The 21,516-nt window shown below is 46.3% G+C and overlaps 1 protein-coding gene across 1 annotated transcript; it reads left to right on the forward strand.

Annotated features, from left to right (window-relative positions):
• Window positions 1–1,505: 1,505 nt before the first annotated feature.
• Window positions 1,506–20,811, forward strand: LOC135699931 (serine/arginine repetitive matrix protein 1-like). The gene is made up of 5 exons (XM_065220257.1): window positions 1,506–1,673; window positions 1,767–2,831; window positions 2,893–3,572; window positions 19,804–20,419; window positions 20,512–20,811. Exons 2-4 carry the CDS (start codon window positions 1,780–1,782, stop codon window positions 20,412–20,414), a joined length of 2,343 nt encoding a protein of 780 aa, XP_065076329.1. The 5' UTR covers window positions 1,506–1,673; window positions 1,767–1,779; the 3' UTR covers window positions 20,415–20,419; window positions 20,512–20,811.
• Window positions 20,812–21,516: the final 705 nt, after the last annotated feature.

Here is a 21,516-nt window from a genome sequence, read left to right on the forward strand (position 1 = left end):
TACTTATAAATAGCTTCCAGTAAATGATTCTCTTAACCCGGTCTCGGTGTTGACCTATATATATGATTATATTCAGGTGATTGGTTAGAAATTTAAGGGAGTAAATTTTCCCCATATGAATGCAAAGTACATACATATCGTCTTTTTCTCCATAACAGCTCCTCTTCCACTCAATCAAGAAGCTATCAATTATTGCCATGGGTCTGAGCGAGAAGCAAAGCCGCATTTAACTGATCCTGAGCCTGATCCGAACATACGTGGGGCAAAGACAGTCCAATGAAGTTGTCGGCTATGACAAAAAGGCAAACCCTGAGATGGATTTAAGCAAGATGCAAGTGGGACTGTAAGTTAATGTTAATTTAATTAATGAAAATTAGGTGGCTTGTAACCTTTTCGTTTCCGGTTTTATGTAGGCAAAATCCACAGCAGAGATTGAAGATAATGACTGATTCGCACCGTAATTCGATTGCCTAGGATGTTGCTTTCCCTGTTCGAAGAGGAGAGCTACCGAATAATCTGTTCGCACCAGAACACGGAACCATCATGTTGTAATCGCTTTTGACCATAAAATACTACCTCCGGACATTGATGGAAGACCCCGATTCAGAGGAGCAACGGTGAACGAGAAACTGAATGGTGAACCCTTCCCAAAGCTGGTATGAACGATTTCTGTACCAGCGAATACAACGTGCATTGCCGTTGGAATCCACCAGGCTGCCAGTACCTGGTCCACGTTCGAACCGATGGACCCCCGTCCAAAATTGATCGTTCGATCCCCAAGGTAAAGATCGAGAAGGAAGACAGCCACGATGTCAACATCATCGCTATTAGCCTCGAAAACGACTAATAATTATAATTTATTATATATTTTGGAAACAAAAGAAATATATGTGTGACCTTTCAATCAAATTATAAAAACTTTAAATGTAATATTTATTTTAATTTATATTAAAAAAAATTAGTTATTATGTTGAAAATGCATGGTTTTAAATTGAAAATATTTTTTTTCAGCTTAAAATGGCACATGTTATTTTAACTATGCAGAATTTTCTCGTAAAACCTATGTTTTGAATTAAACGTAATCCACTTTTAATTTCTGCACTACCAAACTTTTTATTTGACAGTACTACAATTATTTTTAATAGCTTAAACTTTTAAAAGAAAGTAGCAGGAAACTTTTGAATTGACAGTTGGATTACTTTCATTTTGAAAGCCAAGCGCTTTCTACCAAAAAGAACCAATGCAAACTTTTAATTCGACGAATGGTTTTTTAAATTTTATTAGCGATTATTTTTTGTGTGTATAAGCGTATTAAAAAAAAATCAAAAGATCGATCTATACGAGGATCTATACTGAAACTGAAATCGAGACTGAAATGTTTCATCAATAGAATAACAACAAACTGCACATCCCTAGTTTTATCTTCAAAAATTTGACAGCCCTGTCTGGTTTTTGACAACCCGCACAGAGAAGGACCGCATGGAAAGTGAACCGTCTACCCCCGTCACGAAAGAAAAAGCCAAAAAATTCTACGCCAAGGCGTATCGTATCGGCAAACAGTTCGAAGAAAAAGCGAATTTCCCCTGTGAAAATTGTCATCCAAAGCGTCGAACTCGGGTGCACAGCTTGCATCGGATCGCATTTGTTTCCCGGAGTTAGAAATCCGCACGCAAGTGAGTGTTTTTCCAGCTGAAAATCCACTTTGAAAATTTGGCTTGTGTGCTAACCTAGCTTTTTGTTTCTGCGTTTTCTTTTTCGTTCTACAGAAGGAGAAGAAGGATGGGTAAGTCGAAAAAGAAGTACGAAAGCAGTAGCAGTTCCAGCTCGTCGGATGCGTCCGACTCGAGCGACAGTACCAGCTCCGAGGATGTGGACGTGAAGAGGAGGAGCAAAAAGAAGAAGAGCAGCAGCAGCGGCCGGAAACACAAGAAGGCTTCGACGAAGACACATGCCAGCTCCGGCACGGAAGCCGATTCGGCCAGTGAGCAGTCGAGTGATGATGCAGTAGCTAAGGCGGCGGCCGTCGCAGCAGCTTCCAAGAAGAAACACAAAAAGAACAAAAAACAGAAGAAATCTAAGAAGCACAAGAAACACAAGGTACGTGCCGAATCGGAAGACGAAAAGCGAGTACATGTGGAAGAAGAGGAAGAAGAAGTGATTGAGGAGGTCGTCCCGGACAGAAGACACCGGACTGCTTCGTTAGATGACTACAGGAAAGATCGGGAGACATATGGACGAAGAGGAGCGGTTCGGGAGGAACGGGAACGATCTCCTGTGGAGAGAGATCGAAATCGAGGCCGAGATCGTTCTGGTGGGAGCAATCAACAGAAGCATCCCTCCTCCAAATGGGACAGCCCGGCCGATGGCGGAGAGTACCGACGAAAGCGGTCACATTCCCCTCGGGAACCGTCGGGTGGAAGCTATAGTAGATCTGGTCATCAGCAGCGCGGAAACTACGATGATTATCGTAAAGCACCGCGTTCACCTCCGCCAAGGGAATCTCCCCCTCCGCCACCTCCGGCTTCGCACGGCCGTGGGGAGTTCGATCGGGGCGGTAGGGGTGTAGGAGGACGTGGAGGACGAGGCGGAGGTCGTTACGAAGATCGTCATCATTCGCCTCCGCCACCACCCCCACCGCATCAGCAGGAAAGACGTTGGGGTGGCGGCGATCGGTTCGAAGACGACCGTGGCCGCGGCGGGGAAGAATTTAGAAAGCCCTCCCCGAGGAGGAGGTTTGAGGGGGAAGAACGCCGGTTCGAGGGCGGACGACGGGGTTCACATCAGTACACTCCGCAGTCCCAACCACGGGAACGGTATGACGATTACGGAAGGTAAGGATGGATGGTTGTTGTGGATATTTTTGACGGAGTAAAACTTTGAAATTCTTTTCAGTCGGGATCGAAATCCGCGGGATCGCTTTCAGCGAAGGGACGAATTCGAAGATCGCGGTCCGCGTCGTCGGAATTCGTCTCCGATGGGAGGAGGTCCTCCGCCTCGGGGTGGACGCGATCGCAGTCCCATGCAGCATCCAGATTTCGGTGGTCGAGGCGACTTTGGTCGCGGTGGTGGCGGTGGGTATCGGGATCGTTTCGATGGCCCTCCGGAGCGCGGTCGTTTCGGTCGCGGCGGTCGTGGTGGTGGTCCATATGATCGTGGTGGTCGCGGCGGTCGTGGTGGTCGTCGGGGGTTTTCCCACGCGGAAGGCGGTGGTTTTCACTCGGATCGAGAGATGAGCGGAGACCATCGTAAACCGCCGGCACCGGGTGGCTGGGGCCGAAGATCGCCTCCGCCCTCTCCGAGGGGATCTGCATCGCGTTCGAGATCCCGTGATCGAAATGGTGGTGGTGGTGCTGGTGGTGCCGGTCGTGGCCGTGGCGGCAAACGTGTCAGTTCGCCGCCGCCGGTGAAGGTGGAACGGGGATCGCATTCCAACAGTCGAAGTCGGAGCCCGGGCCGACAGGCGCCTCCACTGCCGCAGCGTCAGAGGAAGGTTCCCAAGAAGGAGGAGCGGGAAGAGGACGAAGGAGATTATGACTGGGGCGGCAAACGGAAGCAACCCAAACGGGAAGCGGGTAAGTTCAGTTTGTTGCTTGCTTGGCGGTGGTCACTCAAGATATGTAATTTTTTTTTTGCTCCATGTTTGTTCGTGTATTGGGGTTTTTTTTTGCAGCGAGTCAGTACTGTTATTTAAATAGGTAGGGGAAATCACGGCTTCGACACTTCTTATTGTCGTCAGGGGGCAGTAAAGTAAGTCCTAGATCGCTGAAGCGTGAAGCTGCATCGGTTTTCTAAAAAGTTAACAATCTAAGACTTCATTTATCGCCCTGAAGATAACCATATGAAGGTGATTTTGTTAACCAAGCGAGCGTTTTGCCAGTTATTAATTGAGAGCTTTCAATGCCAACTTCCGAAGAAAACCAAAGAAATTACTTTCAATGGCACTGTCTCCGAACTGACTTACTACATTTACCGCAAACGCAATATCGGGTCGAGTCGTCTGTGCCACGAACGATAAACATCTTACCACTTCCCTGTATGGCCCGTTTCTCATCTTCAGTCTTAGGTCCAGTCTAAAACCTCGAATCCGCTGGAGTAGCTGCCGGGTTCGCCTTTGCCATTCCAAAGCGTCGAACGATTTTCTCAATGTACGCCTGCTGATCCAACGAAAACTTGCCACCGCGTCGGTCTCGCTTGATTCGGATGCCTAGACAATGTGTGGCCAGATCCAAGTCCTTCATCTTGAACCTCCGCATTAAGAACTCTTTCAGCTTCTTCTTTAATCGGCAGTCGTTTGCGAAAATAAGCAGGTCGTCATCATATATTGTCACGAAAAGCATCTTATCTCCGTCCAGGATCCAGTATAGGCAGGTGTCTACTTTGCATTCCACACCCGGCTCGATTGCTTCAAGCCGTATAGTGCCTTCTGCAACTTGCAAGCCTTGCCGTTTGAAATAGCGAAGCTCGCCTTGTAGAAATGCGGTAACCACGTCCATTTGATCCACATCCAAGTCAAATTTCGTCGCCACCGCCATCAGATACCGAATGGTCGAATACCCGAGCAAAGATAGAGATCAAATTGAAATCAGAATTTGCTGTTATGATGTAACTTATTTTGAATACTCCATTTGATCTCATTTTGGTTGAAATGAGAATGAAAATGAGAGCAAAATTTTACACTGTTGAATCAAACGGAAAACTAATTCTGCTTTCAATGAAATCAATTCGATTACTGATTTTGCATTCATAATGTTTGACTGAATACGGGCCTGTCGTAAATGGTTAGCATCCATGCTTCTCACGCTGAAAGATTTGAGCTCAAATGTCACCTCGGGCTAGTCACGAATGACCTAAAATGACCTAAATTTTAAACAAGAAATTAACAGAAGAACTTCAAGCTTTGATTTAAAAAGTCTTGACTGCATAATGAAAGCACAATATGATATCAGACTTCTGTCGCGACAATTGAAATCAAAATGAGTTTTCATTATGATAGGAACTGCAAACTTTAATATCGATTTGCTTTCATTTTGTTAACCGACTTTGCTCGGGTACCGTACCATAGGAGAATAGATTTCTTCGTAGTCAACTCCAGGTTTTTGTGAACAGCCCTTAACGACGAGCCGCACCTTATATCGCTCCAGGCTTCCATTTGGTAGATTCGTCATCGTCCACGTCTGGTTTTTACTCAATGACGCCATCTCTTCCTTCATTGCCTCGATCCAGCTCGTCGTAGCTCTGTGGAACGTCCTCCACAAGCATAACAATCGTCGATGAAGCAGATGGTTGAGAAGAGATCACAACCGACCGCTGCTGCGCCTCAACCCATGTTGAATTTCTTCAACTGGTCTTGTTTGTGGCGATGGGAGCGCGTGGTCCCTGCAGGCATCTTCAAAAGCATCACCAGACGTGTCTAACGTACTAATTCCTGCCACTTCTTCTTCTTCTTCGTCATTATTGGTTGTGTTTTCGTCAGGGCGTTCAATAGGTACTACGAACTCTTCCGTGAATAACTCTATGAATTCAACTGCTTGAACATCTTGAACACATCCTGTGCTGACATATTGTGCATATTCGTTGATCGCTACGCGGTATCCTTTCGTGTCCTCGCAATAGCCTTTCGGATCGAATTTCTTACGCTTGACCTTCCGGAATATGGACCATCACGCTTGTACCGAAAACTCTCAGGTGCCGCAAATCAGATCTCTTTCCGGTCCAGATTTCTTCAGGCGTCTAGTGATGTAGTGATCGGTTCACCAAGTATGCCGCCGTTGATATCGCTTCTGCCCAGAATTCTTTCTGCATTCGTGCCTTTTCTGCTCTGGAGTGTACGGGCAGGTCTTCTGATGGCAAATGCCATCCTTCTCCATCACTTTCCGAAATTCGTCGCAAACATACTCTCGTCCGTTGGCTGTCCTGAGTATGTTGAGTTTTTTACCTGTCTGACGTTCTGCCTTTGCTCGGAACAATTTGAATGCATCCAGTGCTTCGCTTTTGGCCTTCAAGAAGTGAACTGCAACATCTAGAAATGTGACAAAATGTCTACTACCACCCAAGGAAGAAATCTCTACTGGTCCTCAGAGATCAGAATGTACCAGCTCCAGCAGTTCTGATGCCCTAGAATCACTCTTCAAAAACGGTTTTCGAGATTTTATTTATTTATTTATTTATTATTCTCTTCATCGGACTTTTGTTGTCTAAATGAAGATTGATGGGGAAAAGCCTATTTGGCAAATATTTGCGCGAATAGGCGAAAAAACCCCATGTCCGTCGGAACACTGCTTCCGTTTCTGTATTAGCTGGTACCGCGAAAGGCTCCAGGACTTAGGGCTTCGTATTCTACAGGATCGTCACTCATCTGCACAAGAGGCCTTGAGTTGAGTATGGCTTCCACTTGGATTAGGAGTGTGTTCAATTCTTCGTGTGACAAGTAGCTTTCGTTGAGGATTTTGTGAAGATGCGACTTCATACATTTAACATTCGCCTCCCAAATTCCACCCTGGTGTGGCGCTTTAGGAGGATCGAAACTCCAGGAAATTCCACGTGGCTGACAGAAATCGTTCACACGCTTCTCGAGAATTTGGGACTTCAGAAGTTCAATTAGTTCGGTTAGTTGTTTTTCAGTACCACGGAAGTTAGTCCCGTTGTCAGAGAATAGATTCGATGGATTTCTCTGGCAGTATCATGGGGTGTTTTTGATCCTTTGGCAAGTCTGAGTGTCTCAATCGACCACCAACTCTCAGCAACTTCTCTCCGCAGTCGTAAATTGGGTTCAAGTTCCTCAGCTTTCCTTTAACTAACTTCCCCTTCAAGATGCAATCGATTCCATCACGGTACACTACTCGCTGAACTGTTATCACTAATGTCAGCAGGGCTTCGTTGTGTTCGACGTTAGTCAGTCTACCGCTTCTGCGATCGACCTGACGTTTATTCGCTCGACTGTTAAACACAAATCGATTGATGTAAGCGAAAATCCGTTGTAACTTCCGGAAATTGCTGCATGCCAGAATAGCCTCATACGGTTCATTCAATGGTACTGTCAAAGTTACTATTTGTTCAATGGCTTGATCACCAACAGTTTCTATTTCTTCATCATACTGGTTCACTACAGTCTGGAGAAATTCAGCGCCAGTCCACCAAAGTTTATTCTCGATCAAGTCTTTTGAGAAAACTCCGCGCGAAACTAAATCGGCCGGGTTTGCCTTGGTCGACACATACTGCCACGAATCACTCGAAAATAGTTCGCGTATCTTCGTCACTCGATTCCGAACAAACACTGAAGGTTCTGATTTCATTTTCTTCAACCAGCACAACACTATTTTAGAGTCCGACCAAAGCACCACCTTATTGGTGTTAAATGCTAAGGTTTCGCGCACTTTTTTCATTTGCTCCGCCAGCAAAAGAGCTGCACACAATTCCAGCCGCGGTATTGTCATCTCAGTATCCTGCGCTTCCGTCGATTCTTTACGCTGTAACTCCTTGATGGGAGCCACTCGTGACTTTCCGCATACTAGACGCACCTCTGCAATTCCATCGCTCTTTAAGCTTCGTAGGTAGATGCAGCAGCCATAAGCAGTTTTCGACGCATCCGCAAAACCGTGCAACTCGGTTACCGTTGAATCATCTACCGTAACTCGTCGCGCTATTCTTATGCTACTGATGCTACCAAGTTCCAATCGAAATCTTGTCCAAATCCGGAGCTGATCATCGGGAACAGGTTCATCCCACTCTACGTTCTTGTGCCAAAGTTACTGCATAACCCTTTTGGCGATCACTACAATCGGTGCCAGTAATCCTAACGGGTCGAGCCGTCTCCGACAGAACCGTGCGCTTTGTCGGTCTTTCCAAGCTTTGGTCGATCTGCTTGACCAAGAACATAAACTGATCATCAGCAGGGTCCCATAGTATGCCCAAAGTCTTAATGACTCCGTTGATGTCGCTCTCTTCGAAATTAAGCTGCCTTTCCCGGGCTTTATCTGGAATCCCTTCTAGCAATTCTTCACCACTTGTGGAGTTCAAATCCACCTTTCGAAAGTAATGCAATCAAGTCATCACGAAGCGGCTTCGCTTGCTCTAGTGTGTCGGCGCCAGAGAGTACATCATCGATATAAAAGGACTTTAGAACCACCCCACTGGCGTCCGAAAACTCCTTTCTCTCGTCTATAGCTAACTGTACGATCGCTCTGGTGGCTAAGTAGGGTGCCGAAGCCGTCCCATACGTTACCGTTTTCAACTCTAATTCCTGCAGAGGATTGGTCCTAGATTCACGCCACAAAAACCGTAGGTATTTTCGGTGTTCTTCGTACAGCATCACCTGCCGAAACATTTTAGATATGTCTGCGGTACATGCGTACCTGGGTAGGCGAAATCGCAAAAGTATATCAAACAACGCCTCTTGGACTGTTGGGCCTTTCAATAACACATCGTTCAAGGACAACTCTGTAGTGCTCTTCGCAGAGGCATCGAACACTACTCTGAGCTTTGTGGTTGAGCTGTCTGGCTTCATAACGCAATGATGCGGAAGGTAAGAAGCGAACTCCGTACCTTTGGCCTCGTCATCGGGTACAACTCGGCAATGACCAAGAGTAAGGTATTCTTTAATGAAGTCTACGTACATTTTTTTTCATCTCCGGCATCCTGTCCAATCGCCTTTCTAAGGAATCAAATCGTTTCTCTGCTTGCTTCCTGGATTCACCAAGATCTCCAACATTTTCACGAAAGGGCATCATGACGACATAGCGCCCATCGTCCAATCGACCATACGTCTCTATAAAGTGTTGCTCACATTGTTCATCGCATGAAAGAGACGAATCGCCCTCTTGCTCATCAATTTTCCAAAACTGCTTGAGCATCTCATTCAGCTGTTTGTTGGATGCCTCTGTCGAAACCGCCTGACAGACCTTCACCTATCCAGCAGACTACGTTGAATCCGTTGACGAAATGTTTCCACTATGCAGTTGAAATCGAAAAAAACATAGAATTCATTGAAACGGGCAGACATGAACCGTATTGGATCATGAAATCCGTAATTAGCTGCACGGGGTCTGAGATGCAGGAAACTTCTCGATCGTACAACTCGTTCAGGTGTATAGATTTCGAATTCAGCCAAAATCCCGGGAGAGTCGATTTCGTTTATCAGCACTTTTGCTGCAAAAACTGCCTGGTTAATCTTCCGCCTACGTTCAAGAGTTTCAATACCCAGTAGTTGGCAATGATCTTCGTAGGGTGGAAGGTTCGTAGGATCGTACCAAGGAAGGTGGCGAAGAGCGTAACGAACGAATTTCCTCTGAACAGACTCGATCCTCGCTATCCAAACTGTTTCATACGGACACCATACTACTGCACCAAATTCCAAGATCGATCGCACTAGAGAACAATATAGAGCTGTCAGGCAGGTAGGATCCCGAAACTCATCAGAGATCTTCAATTTATTTATTTACGATCAGCGCCTTCGACTAAGTCACACAGACTGACATACTTAATACTATTTTCTAGGCTTAATTCCTAATCCTATGTGAAAATACAGTTTTGGACATGTTAAAATCGAATTTGTCGTCAACTTCATTAAAAGCCCGGAGACACGAATCAAGTGGATTGTGATGCCCATAGTTTGTCCTGTGGTACGGAATTGCCAGTAGAGGTGAACTTCGGAAGCGACGTGGAGGAATGTTGATCGGTATCTGCTCAAGAAGTGCAGGACAGTCAATACCTCCTGTGATGACATCAAACACGAACATACGCTGCATTTTAATTCGCCTCGATGACAGACTTTCTAAGTTGATCAATCGGCATCGGTCGGGGTAAGAAGGAAGATTTACTGGGTCATTCCAGGGAAGCTGGCGTAGAGTGAATCGTATGAATTTCCTCTGCACACGCTCAATTGCTAAGATCTGCGTCGCGTAGAATGGTGTCCATACAGGAGCAGCATACTCCAGGATACTTCGCACTAACGAACAATATAACGTTTTGATGGCGTACACATCAGTAAAATCTGAAGCATGTCGACGAATAAATCCGAGTGCAGAAAATGCGTTGGCGCTTATAATAGCTACATGTTCGTTAAACTTCAATTTTGAGTCAATAGTAACGTCCAGATCACAAATCGATAGAACTCGCTCCAGAATGACGGATTCCATTTTAAATTGATGGACAATGGGCCTGGTGCGTCGCGTAAACGAAATAACTTTGCATTTGTCCCTGTTCACGCGCATTCCATTATCGCTACACCAAACGAGCATAACGTTTATGTCCTCTTGCAACGCCATGCAGTCTTCTGAAGAAGTGATGACACGATAAATCTTCCAGTCGTCGGCAAAAGAAAGGTTAAAAGAAGAGAGCAGCATACACAAGTCATTTACGAAGATATTGAAGATAAGCGGCCTCCTTGGGGTACACCGGACGTGATGTTGAACGGTTGGGATTGTGCCGCATTCACTACAACACAACCGGTTCTGTACGACAGGTACGAGAACAACCACTGCGTTATCCATTCCGGAAACCCCATGTGTACCATTTTGTCTATGACCAAGATATGTGGTACAGTGTCGAAGGCCTTGGCGAAATCTATATAAATCGAATCAACTTCTTGTCCATGTTCAACTTCGCGAGACAAGGTGTTGACGTAACACATCAGATTTGTAGTCGTGGAGCGTTGTTTCATGAAACCATGTTGGCTGCCGGAGATTAAGGAAGATACGGCGTTATACAGAACGTTATGCACCAGTTTTTCGAAAATTTTGCTCAAGCAACACAAGACAGAAACACCTCGATAGTTCGTGACTCGATTACAGTTGCCGGATTTGTAGATTGGAATGATAGAAGCTGATTTCCAAGCCACTGGGAACATCCTGTCATGCAGCGAACGGTTGAATAGAGATATTATGGGAGATGCAAGTGCGGTGGAGCAACTCTTCAGCAGCAAGGGTGGTATACCGTCCATTCCAGGTCCTTTATCAATTATCAATGGTTTCGTCGTATTTAACGTTAGTTGGAATGCGAGTAGCCGATTTTTGGCCTCTGACAAAATTCCAGAAACATGAAGGATTTTGCTTGGCCATGTAACTTTCATACGTGGAAAAGAGAAGTGCCTTGTACGTTGTTTCCACTTCCTGAAGATTATTCCGCTCACTATCAGACTTCATCAGAAAGAAACGGCTGCGTGCTTTCCTGAGCACGTTTCGTAGATGACGTAGTTCAGAGGTCCACCATGGCTTGTTGTAGACTGAAGAAGCTCGTTGTCTCTTTTGAGGTACTTGGTCACTAACTAACTTCGTAAAGTTTATCATAGAAAGCTGATACAGACTCGTCCAATGATTCCCGTCGCAGTAGAGCATCCCATTCGATGTTTGAGAGCACGTCATCCAAACGACCAAAATCACACGACTGAAAATTAAAGTTGAATCTCACATCCCCATCGTCCGTTGTGATTGTGCCATTACAGCTTTCGTCAAGAAGCAAGATAAATGGTGCGTGATGGTCGTCAATTGGTAAAAGTGGAGTTGAGGGTACAATGAGGTCAAAGTACTCCGGTAGATTGACAAACACAAGATCGAGGAGTCTGCCATTAGTATTCACAACATCGTTGACCTGACGCAAACCAGAGGCAAACATATTTTCTGTGAGGCAACGTTCTATTTCTGAGGAAACGTTTGACGGGATAAAGCCGTACACGTCATCGTCTGATTGCCACCGTAAACTTGGAAGATTGTAGTCTCTTAGTGCTGTTGACGAGTTTTCCGAAATTAGCTGCACTGCGTTCACATGAGCGTAATACAGGTCGAGGGACGAATTGGGAGGAAGATAAATGGCAATGATGTAGAGCGAGTGGCGTCTAGATTTCACACGAACTGAAACTTGTTCGAGTTGCTCACAATTTATCGGCGAAGTAGGTTCACAGACTATATGCCTTTTGACCGCGATCAGCACTCCGCCTCTCCGTGAGTGAATACTGGTCGATGTGCTCCGGTCGCATCGAAATATGGTATACTCGGATGAAATTTCTGCGCTGTCGATATCAGACCTGAGCCAAGTTTCAGTGAACACGAGAACATCGTAATCACAGCTCGATAAAAGCAAGCGCAGACGGGAGATTTTGGTACGCAAGCCTCTAACGTTCTGATAGTATACCGACAACAACCGGTCAAATGACACGACATTCGAACGGCTCTTCACTGGTGAGGTAGATCCGAGAGCTTCCGTGGTGCGTTGGTTGGCAGATAAGCCCACATTCGTTGACAAGCGGCAACTGGAATCGACCAATGTCACGGGAAGTAAACTGTTTGAAACGTGTGCATACTTGCCTGCGATGGCGGCTTGGAAGACCCCTTCCCCGCACTCATACACAGGACCGGGATGTCTGCAGGGCGCTGGCCGCAATGGCTCGACTGTGACGAGGGGTTTTTGGGCTTCCATGAAGCTTGCAGGCATGCATCCGGTGACTCGATGAACACTGATGGTATGCATCCCTTCATACAAGAGTGATTACGAGTAGAATCCATGAGAACAGGAACGCTTTCGACAATAGCTTCAGTATTGCATCCGTCATGGGTGACCGGTTCGTAAGAGGTTGAGGTTGAACAGCTAAAAGCGACAGACATTACCGCAGGAAAATTGCTCTCGTCAGATGAAACATGATCAGAAAGATACTTGCCTGAAAGGGCAGTTTGGAAGCCCCCAACTCCAGAACTGAACACAGGGCCAGGACGACTTCGATGTTGGTAGTTGAGCTCAGGATGCAGCCCGACTGTGACAGGTGGATTGGAAACTTCCTTAGTGCCTGATACGGTGCGTCCTGGGATGAGAGAGCGACGATTTATGAAGATCTTTGATGATGCGATGCGGGTCCGTTTTTTTTTTGGTTAGGTTCGAACAAGCGGACAGTTATCCCTTCAGGCCAATACCACGGTCACCACCCACCTCCGATGCCGATGATGAATCCGAGTTGCCTGTTAGCTTTGGCTATGATATCCGTGTAATGTAGCTTAAATGTCAAAGCAGAATCAAGTGTAATTCCTAGATCACGAACGTTGTCCACACGCTAGGTTGGTTATCGATTTTAGCTTGCGATGGAAAGTGATGATATTGCATTTTTTAACACTCAACGTGAGAAAATTCCTAGAGCACCACTCTTCGAAACTATCGATCAGGTGCTGCAACCGCAGGCAGTCAGTGAAGCATTGCACAACTACGTACATCTTGACATCGTCTGCATAGAATGACCGGCAGCCAGTTGGAAGTATCAAACCGATTTCGTTAATGAATATGGAGAATAGCAGCGGTCCCAAATTGCTGCCTTGAGGAACTGAGATGTTTGAAAAATATTCCGATTGATCAGACCCGATTTTCACACAAAGCTCTCGATTGGTAAGATACAATTCAAACCAACGAGTGAGTCCATGAGAAACACCAAGCTTCTCGAGTTTGGCAATTAGAATGTCGAAAGCAGCCTTGAGATCCGTGTATACGACGTCCACCTGTGCCCCTGCCTCCATATTCCGCGTAGGCATAGGGAAATGAAAGGAGCGAGGTTTGTTGAGACCGAACGTTTGGGGTGGAAACCATGTTGGTCGGGAGAAATGTAGTTTCTACAGCTGGCTAATAAAGCGTCGTTGATGATTATCTCGAATACTTTCGAGCAGGCACAAAGTGTCTCCTTTCTTGAAAATCGGGAACATGAACGAAGATTTCCAACGAGAGGGAAATACACCTTGTTGTAACGAAAAATTGAACAGCTTTGAAAGCGGAGAGGAAAGCTCTGTTGAGCATCTTTTAAGTATGGACTATGGAATGCCGTCAGGCTCAACAGCGTTCGAGAATTTCAGCTTCTGGACGGCAGAGTCGACGAGGTCCAATGTGACCGTGAAAATATCAAAGCTGAACGCGTCACTGGGAGTATCTCTGATCCCTTCAGCAACTTGGCTTAACGATGCCGTTGATCCGTTGAAAACACTCTTGAAATGCTCAGCCAGGAGGTTACATTTCTCTAAAGAAGTGTTGGCTCTTTTATCGCTTAGATGAATCTCAACCGGTAGCCCATCCTCTTTCCTTTTTGTCTTCACAAACGTCCAGAATAGCTTAGGATCACGCCTTGAGTACTTCTTGTATAGAAAACGGTTGTACATTCGGTAGCAATTACTTGCTAACGAAAATAATCGCTTGGTGAATGGATTACGGGACTGGCTGTATTTTCGAAGAGCCTTCGATCTCACACGCTTCTAGTGTTGTAATCGAGCATTGGACCATGCAGGTTTTGGAGCAGGTCTCCTCAGAGGCACACAATGCGACGTAGTCAGTTCTACGAAAGTCCAGGCTTTGTACATCAACGATGTTTTCACAGAGAACAGGAACTGATCGATTGATGAATGCTTCCAACGCTGGATGATCGGCGTCTAGATGTATCAGAGGCTCGGATGCCTCAGCGACACTGCACTCTAGTGCGGCGGCTTCGTTCACCAACACAAGATCAAGCAGCCGAGAGTTTCTGTTTGGTACAGTATTAATTTGCATTAAACCATGCAGGCTAAAACCATCCAAAAGAGCACAGCAGGAAGCAGGCATGTACGACCGAAGAATGTCAATGGTTGGATGATCATTCGCGGAAATATTCCAAACAAACCCAGACTGGTTATAGTCGCCAAATAGCAGAGCTAGATCGTTGTGATGTAATCGGGACAATACAGCACCAATGGAACTGATATGGTTCTCAACGCAGCTCAAATTAGATTTACGGTCAGGAGGAAGGTACATAACGCCGATGCTTATCATGTTGTGTGACGTCGTAATCTTCACCCATAAACTGCTCAAGAGAAGTACTAACCGGAGCAGGATCGAGGCAACAGTTCAGTCGTTTGGAAACCGCAATCAAGACGCTACCACCGCGTGATTTGACACTGTTCATCCGGTTACGGTCATTACGAAAAACTGAGAACCTACTGCCTAACTAATTGTGCTGAGTGAATTCGATCATCTAGACACACTTGGCAATCCTTCACATTTTCATCTTGAAAATCTATTCCATTGGACATGTGCTTGAGCTGCTTCAAACTTGTCTCGGTCAGGTGGCCCATCCTTGTGTGTCACAGCTAAATTCCACTTGCCAGAAACGTCGTCTCCGGCTGGTTGACTTCCTTGCCAGAAACGACCAGTTCACCGTCCGCATTCAACACCTCACATTTGTCGAGCAGAAAAGATCATAGTGTGGCCTCTTTTGCAGGTCATACTCACCGATAGAAGATTAGGCCGCATCAACGTAGTTCTGATTCGGTCTGGCCCGATGATACATCGCTCCCGAATCAAAATACCACGCTTCAGCTTGAACATCGCCATTTACAAAAATGCTGCACAGCCCGTTCGACTTCGATTTTACCATGCTTGCAAACTTATCTGGACACTTGGCTGCAAAATGACCTGGCCTATTCTTGGACTTCTTCTTGATCTGCGACTTGAATTTGTTAGAATTCGCACCCTGCGTGTACAATGCTCCATCGTCACTGCCGCTTGTAGGCCCCCTTTCGAGCCTCACATCTTGCAGGATCTTTGCCTTCACCGCATCCGACATAAGATTCGCTCCTGAGGCCTCCATAGCCCCATAATCATCGGCTCGTAGTGATCTGGTAACCCGATCAGCAGCAACGCTACCAATCACGAGTCATTAACCTTGAAGCCAATCGAAGCGAGCGTTATGACTGGTACTCATCAGCTCGTTGACGTATTCTTCCACACTCGAACCATTGATCAGACGAATAGAGGTCAGCTTCCGTAGCAATCCAATTGCTCACATCTTGATATCATTTGCAACAACTACACCTTCCGCAAGCTCAACGGCACTCCAACTTCCTTAACGGATCAAAATGCTGCTTCAGTTCGACTTCCGTATCCGCCTGCATCAGCTAGCATCTTACTTACTTATCCTGGTCCGACATCCCTCAGGATTGCACCTGCATCACAATGTTACGCTAATTCACTCGGTCCGTGACTGCTTGTCTCCAATTTTGTTGACCGTCCCACACTTCCAAGATCGTGCTCCACTTGGTCCAACCACCTTGGTTGCTGTGCTCCTCTTCATCTTGTACCGGCCGGATTCGAGGCAAACACCATTTTTGCGGGATTGTTGTCCGGCATTCTTAAAACGTGTCCCGCCCATCGTACCCGTCCAGCTTTCGCAACTTTCTGGATACAGGGTTCGCCATAGAGTTGCGCCAGCTCGTGGTTCATCCTTCGCTTCCATACACCGTTCTCACATACCCCACCAAAGATGGTCCTAAGCACTCGTCGTTCGAAAACACCCAGTGCTTGCAGGTTCTCCTCGAGCATCGTCCACGTCTCGTGTCCGTAGAGAACTACCGGTCTTATCAGCGTCTTGTACATGGTACATTTAGTACGGAGGTGAAGTTTAGCCGACCTCAGGGTCTTGTGGATTCCGTAGTAAGCACGACTTCCGGCAATAATACGCCGACGAATTTCTCTGCTTCTGCCTTCCTCCGCTAACAGATACTTTGTCTTCGCCGTATTCACCTTTAATCCAACCTTCTCTGCTTCACGTTTCAGCCTGGTGTACTGCTCCGCCACGGCCTGAAACGTTCTTCCGACAATGTCCACGTCGTCAGCGAAACAGATGAACTGGCTGGACTTATTGAAGATCGTGCCCCGCACGTTTCATAACACCTTCTAGCGCAATGGTGAACAGGAGGCAGGAAAGACCATCGCCTTGTCGAAGTCCTTTGCGAGTTTCAAACGAGTCCGATAACGCATCCGATATCTTCACGCAGCACTGTACACCATCCATCGTAGCCCTGATCAGTCTGGTCAGCTTCCCGGGAAAACCCGGTCTCGCCCATAATCTTCCATAGCTCTTCACGGTCAATAGTATCATAGGCGGCGTTGAAATCGATGAAGAGGTGGTGCGTAGGGACTTGATATTCACGACACTTTTGGAGGATCTGCCGCAACCGGCTTGGTCCTCCGCCTCTGCGCCGTTCAGATGTTCATCGTAGTGCTGCTTCCACCATTCAATCACCTCACGTTCGTCCGTTATCCCGACACATTGGCGGGATGCGTTGAGTTTCTTGTAGAACTTGCGTGTTTCTTGAGAACGATACAGCTGCTCCATTTCTTCGCACTCCAGCTCTTCCAGGCGGCGCTTCTTATCCCGGAAAAGATGGGTTTGCTGTCTTCGTTTCTGTTTATATCGCTCCACATTATGACGGGTTCCTTGCTGCAGCATCGTCGCCCGCGCTGCGTTCTTCTCGTCCAAAACCGTCTGACACTCTTCGTCGAACCAATCGTTCCGTCGATTCCGCTCCACGAACCCAACGGCGCCTTCAGCAGCGCTGTTAATGGCTGCCCTCACGTTGCTCCAGCAGTCTTCAAGAGGGGCTTCGGTGAGCTCTGCCTCATCCGACAACGCTGCGTCGAGGCATTGCACGTACTGAGTTGCGACTTCGGGCAGCTTCAGTCGCTCCAGATTGTACCGTGGCGGGTGTCGGTACCGAATGTTGTTGGCAACGGAAAGTTTTTGGCGCACCTTGACCATTAGAAGGTAGTGGTCCGAAACCATATTTGCGCTGCGATAGGTCCTGACGTCGATGATGTCCGAGAAGTGCCTTTCGTCGATCAAAACGTGGTCGATTTGCGATTCTGTCTGCTGCGGTGATCTCCAGGTGTACCGATATGGGAGGCTATGCTGGAAGTTGGTACTACGTATGGCCATGTTCTTAGAGGCGGCGAAATCGATGAGTCTAGCTCATGTGTATTGCCGCAGCTCTGGTGGATGGTATAACCATCCCTATAAGTATGTACCGACGATCCATTCCAGCAAATCTCCTGCAGCGCTACGATGTTGAACTTGCGGACCCTCAATAAATCGGAAAAAATGCGGGTACTTCCCAAGAAATTGAGAGACTTGCAGTTCCATATTTCGAGTTCCCAATCGTTAGTCCGTTTCCGTTGCTTGGGTCTATGCCGACTGTTCCGGTCCGTATTGACATTGCTTGCTTCATGTACTTTTGTTTTTTACGGCTGGCTTGTAGGGCCTGCACCAACCCCCATTGTCTCGCCGGGGGACCATCATGCACAGCACTGTTTAGAGTCCCACGCTGGCATCAGGACGTTGATCAGCCGCTACTAACATGGAGAACAGACGCCGTTTTGAGCCGCACCTCCATGGTGAACACACGCTCCGGAGAAAGGAGTCCCCTCCTTCCCTGTCAGCATACGACCAAGGTCCCACCGAGAACAATACACAGTAACATGATGTCCTATTAACTTCACAATAATTGTGGGAACGTTACAGAACTTCTGATGAATGAAGGGAAAAGCTGAGAATTTTAGTCAATCTTCATAAACAAACTGCGGGAAGTTTACATCCTGAAAATATGGGGTACTTACTGGAACCTTTAAGAACCTCAAGGGGTACTATCAACAATCAATACGAAACTAACGATTTTAAATTGGCTCACTACTTGACTAGCCTATTGGTCCCAAGCAAACGATTAACGTACCTCATTCTAGTCGAAATTCTAGTACTACGCAATGTTTGTTTTGATTCGCTATGAAAGTTTGACAGACAAAATTAGGGGTTATTGGTTTTTCCTATGTTTCGAGGGGTGAATCAATTAGCTTGGGACCGAAGAGAGTACCAGAGCTGAGCCAAAAAGTTGAGCACGTTAATTCGGGACCTTCTAGTCTTAGAGTTACCTCTATGGTACTATGTTCTATTAGCTTCCGAAAAACTGCTGGAACTTTTAAGAAGTTCCTAGAATTTCAGAGATCTTCTTCGGTGTCAAGAGAACTTGAGAATAATATTGGAAACTTTTAAGACGTTTTAGGTACCTCAGAAAAGCTAGATTTAGAGATCTTTGGGGAATTTCAGATAGCACAAAGCAGTTTGAAGATCTATAAGCGTTTTGAAAAAATCAGGATTGTTCCATGATCAAAAAAAAAAACTAGAACTCTTAAGATGGTCCGGGAATTCCAGGGAAGTACAGTGACCTGCAGTGAAAAAACTTCTAGGAAAACTTCTCGACTTCCCTGGGCATAGAGTATAATCATAGAGGTAACTCTAAGACTAGTAGGTCCTGAAGAAACGTGCTCAACTTTTTGGCTCAGCTCTGATTCTACCTTCGGGCCCAAGCTAATCGATGCACCCCTCGAAACATAAGAAAATACACGAACCCCTCATTTTATCTGTCAAACTTTCACAGCGAATCAAAACAAACATAGTGTAGTACTAGAATTTCGCCTAGAATGGGGTACGTTAATCGATTTGCTTGGGACCAATAGGCTAGTCAAGTAGTGAGCCAATTTAAAATCGTTAGTTTCCACCGGTTGGTATGATTGTACTTGCTACATAACTATACTTATGCAAAAATGGTACAGGCATCGAATGCTCTCAATTGTTAACTGTGGAAGTGCATCTAGAACACTAAGTTGAGAGCACGCAATAAGTTAATATGCGATAAGCTATAAGCTTTAGTTCCGACTCCACAGCCCTGAAAAATAAATTAAAGAAGGTTGTTTGCGTTTTCAGAAGGAGCATAATCTTTAAATTAGCTGGCCCTTCGAACATGTTTGATGTGTTTTTACTTGGGAAATCAAAATCTCAGAACTCAGGTACTTTGATGGACTTACTTAAGATCAACATTTGAATTTCAAAGTAATTCAAATGAAAATTCCAAACAAGAATACTGAGTGGAAGCTCAAGAAATTTCTGGCAAAAGTCAAGTCAAGTCCAACATTACGAGGAAACTCAGTGACCACCTTGCTTACCTTTGTGAAGCCAAAAGCGTTAACAACTATCCATCATTCCAGGAAGCCGCGCCGGCAGCCACGACTCGGACGACAAAGCCCCGGAGGATAAGGAGAAACCGAACTTTGCCCTGTCCGGAAAGCTTACGGAAGAGGCGAACAAGGTAAACGGCGTAGTCATCAAGTACGCCGAACCGCCGGAATCCCGTAAACCCAAGCGCCGCTGGCGTCTGTACCCGTTCAAGGGTGAACAGGCCCTCCCGACGATGTACATCCACCGGCAGAGCTGCTACCTGATTGGCCGGGACCGGAAGGTGTGCGATCTGCCCATCGACCATCCGTCCTGTTCGAAGCAGCACGCCGCCCTGCAGTACCGATTGGTTCCGTACGAGCGGGAGGACGGAACCAGCGGCAAGCGGGTTCGGCCGTACATTATCGACCTGGAATCGGCGAACGGGACGTTCGTGAACAATAAAAAGGTCGACACCAAGAAGTACATTGAACTTCTGGAGAAGGACGTGCTCAAGTTCGGTTTCAGCTCGAGAGAATATGTACTGTTGCATGAAAATAGTAAGGAAGACGAAGAGGATGATGACGTCGTGGATGACAAGGGCGGTGCAGGAGCGAGCAATGGAGGCAGCAATGCTCGAGCCAAGCGGGAACCGAGCGAGTAAACAAGGTAATTTTGATACGGGTTCCAATCTGGAGGGAGGAGCTCACTGGTCGAAGGAAGTCCCCACTAATGTCACTTTCTTTCGTTCCCTTCAACAGATGAGATGGAATCGTACTCGAGTTTTGAATTTAACCCAATTGTACGGAACAACTACCGGATGGAAGCAAGAAGCATTCAATTTATTCACACAAACACACAGCAAGCAAAATCTACAGTTCTTATCAATGTTCGTTCACTGAATTGTCGCGCGGCCCAAAGGAAGGGAAAGGAATGGAAGTTTGCCGCAGCACAGCAGATGTATCTAGATCAAACAAACAACAATACATAAATAGTTTGTGTGTGTGTCTGTATTAGCTTACTCTAGAGAGGATTCAACAAATAAAGTATCTTAACCCCCCCTCACGAAAACACGACCACCGTTCCATGGCATGGGGAAATCGAACGTCGACCAACAACTCAGGCTCAGGAATCGAACCCGGCAGAGCAGGATGAATGTGTAGGTGTGTAAGTTGCTGTTAGCAAACAAAACAAAAGAAATCAATATCTGTGATATGCGAGCATTTAAATTAAACAAAAAAAAAACGAGCGGAAAATGTTAGACAGCAGCGACGAGGGAACAGGAATTCGAAGCTGCGCAGAAAGAACTATCTCAAGCTGTAGGTTGTAAGTTACAATCAGCTTTAAGACGAAGATCGTCGGAAATGGACTGGAAAGGAGCACCTCCTGAGGAAACGTTGGTGGAGAAGTCAAATCATGTTGGGTGTGGCTCAAGCAGAATTTCTTCTCATTGAAAGTTAAACCTAAGATGGTACCAAAAGTGCAACACAAAAATCACTTGTTTTCAAATGATTCATAGTAGTTATTCCGATATGGAACCAGGGGCGAGATAGTTGCCGAGAGCAGTAGTAAGTATGGCTACCCCGAATGCACTTGTTAGCACGAAGTACGGAATTTTCTGACACCAAGCTTGGCTACCAACATGAGTCCGTGGCAAAAGATCAGCTGTGGAGTTTAAAAAAATGTGTCACACCTTTCAGCGGAGTAGCCAGACGATATGGTGTAGTCACTTGTTCGAGGGTTCGCAACAGATTCTTACCCATTGT

This window comes from Ochlerotatus camptorhynchus, unplaced genomic scaffold (assembly GCF_037179485.1).
Source record: "Ochlerotatus camptorhynchus isolate MF236.1 unplaced genomic scaffold, CSIRO-AGI_Acam_v1.1 ptg000124l, whole genome shotgun sequence".
Taxonomy (NCBI): domain Eukaryota; kingdom Metazoa; phylum Arthropoda; class Insecta; order Diptera; family Culicidae; genus Ochlerotatus; species Ochlerotatus camptorhynchus.

What these genes read in the sequence shown, in the direction of transcription:
- LOC135699931 (XM_065220257.1), top strand. Translation starts at nt 1,780, where the DNA reads ATGGGTAAGTCGAAAAAGAAGTACGAAAGCAGTAGCAGTTCCAGCTCG. An exon ending in CGGTATGACGATTACGGAAG is followed by an intron (nt 2,832 to 2,892) that starts GTAAGGATGGAT and finishes AATTCTTTTCAG; the next exon opens with TCGGGATCGAAATCCGCGGG. An exon ending in GCAACCCAAACGGGAAGCGG is followed by an intron (nt 3,573 to 19,803) that starts GTAAGTTCAGTT and finishes CCATCATTCCAG; the next exon opens with GAAGCCGCGCCGGCAGCCAC.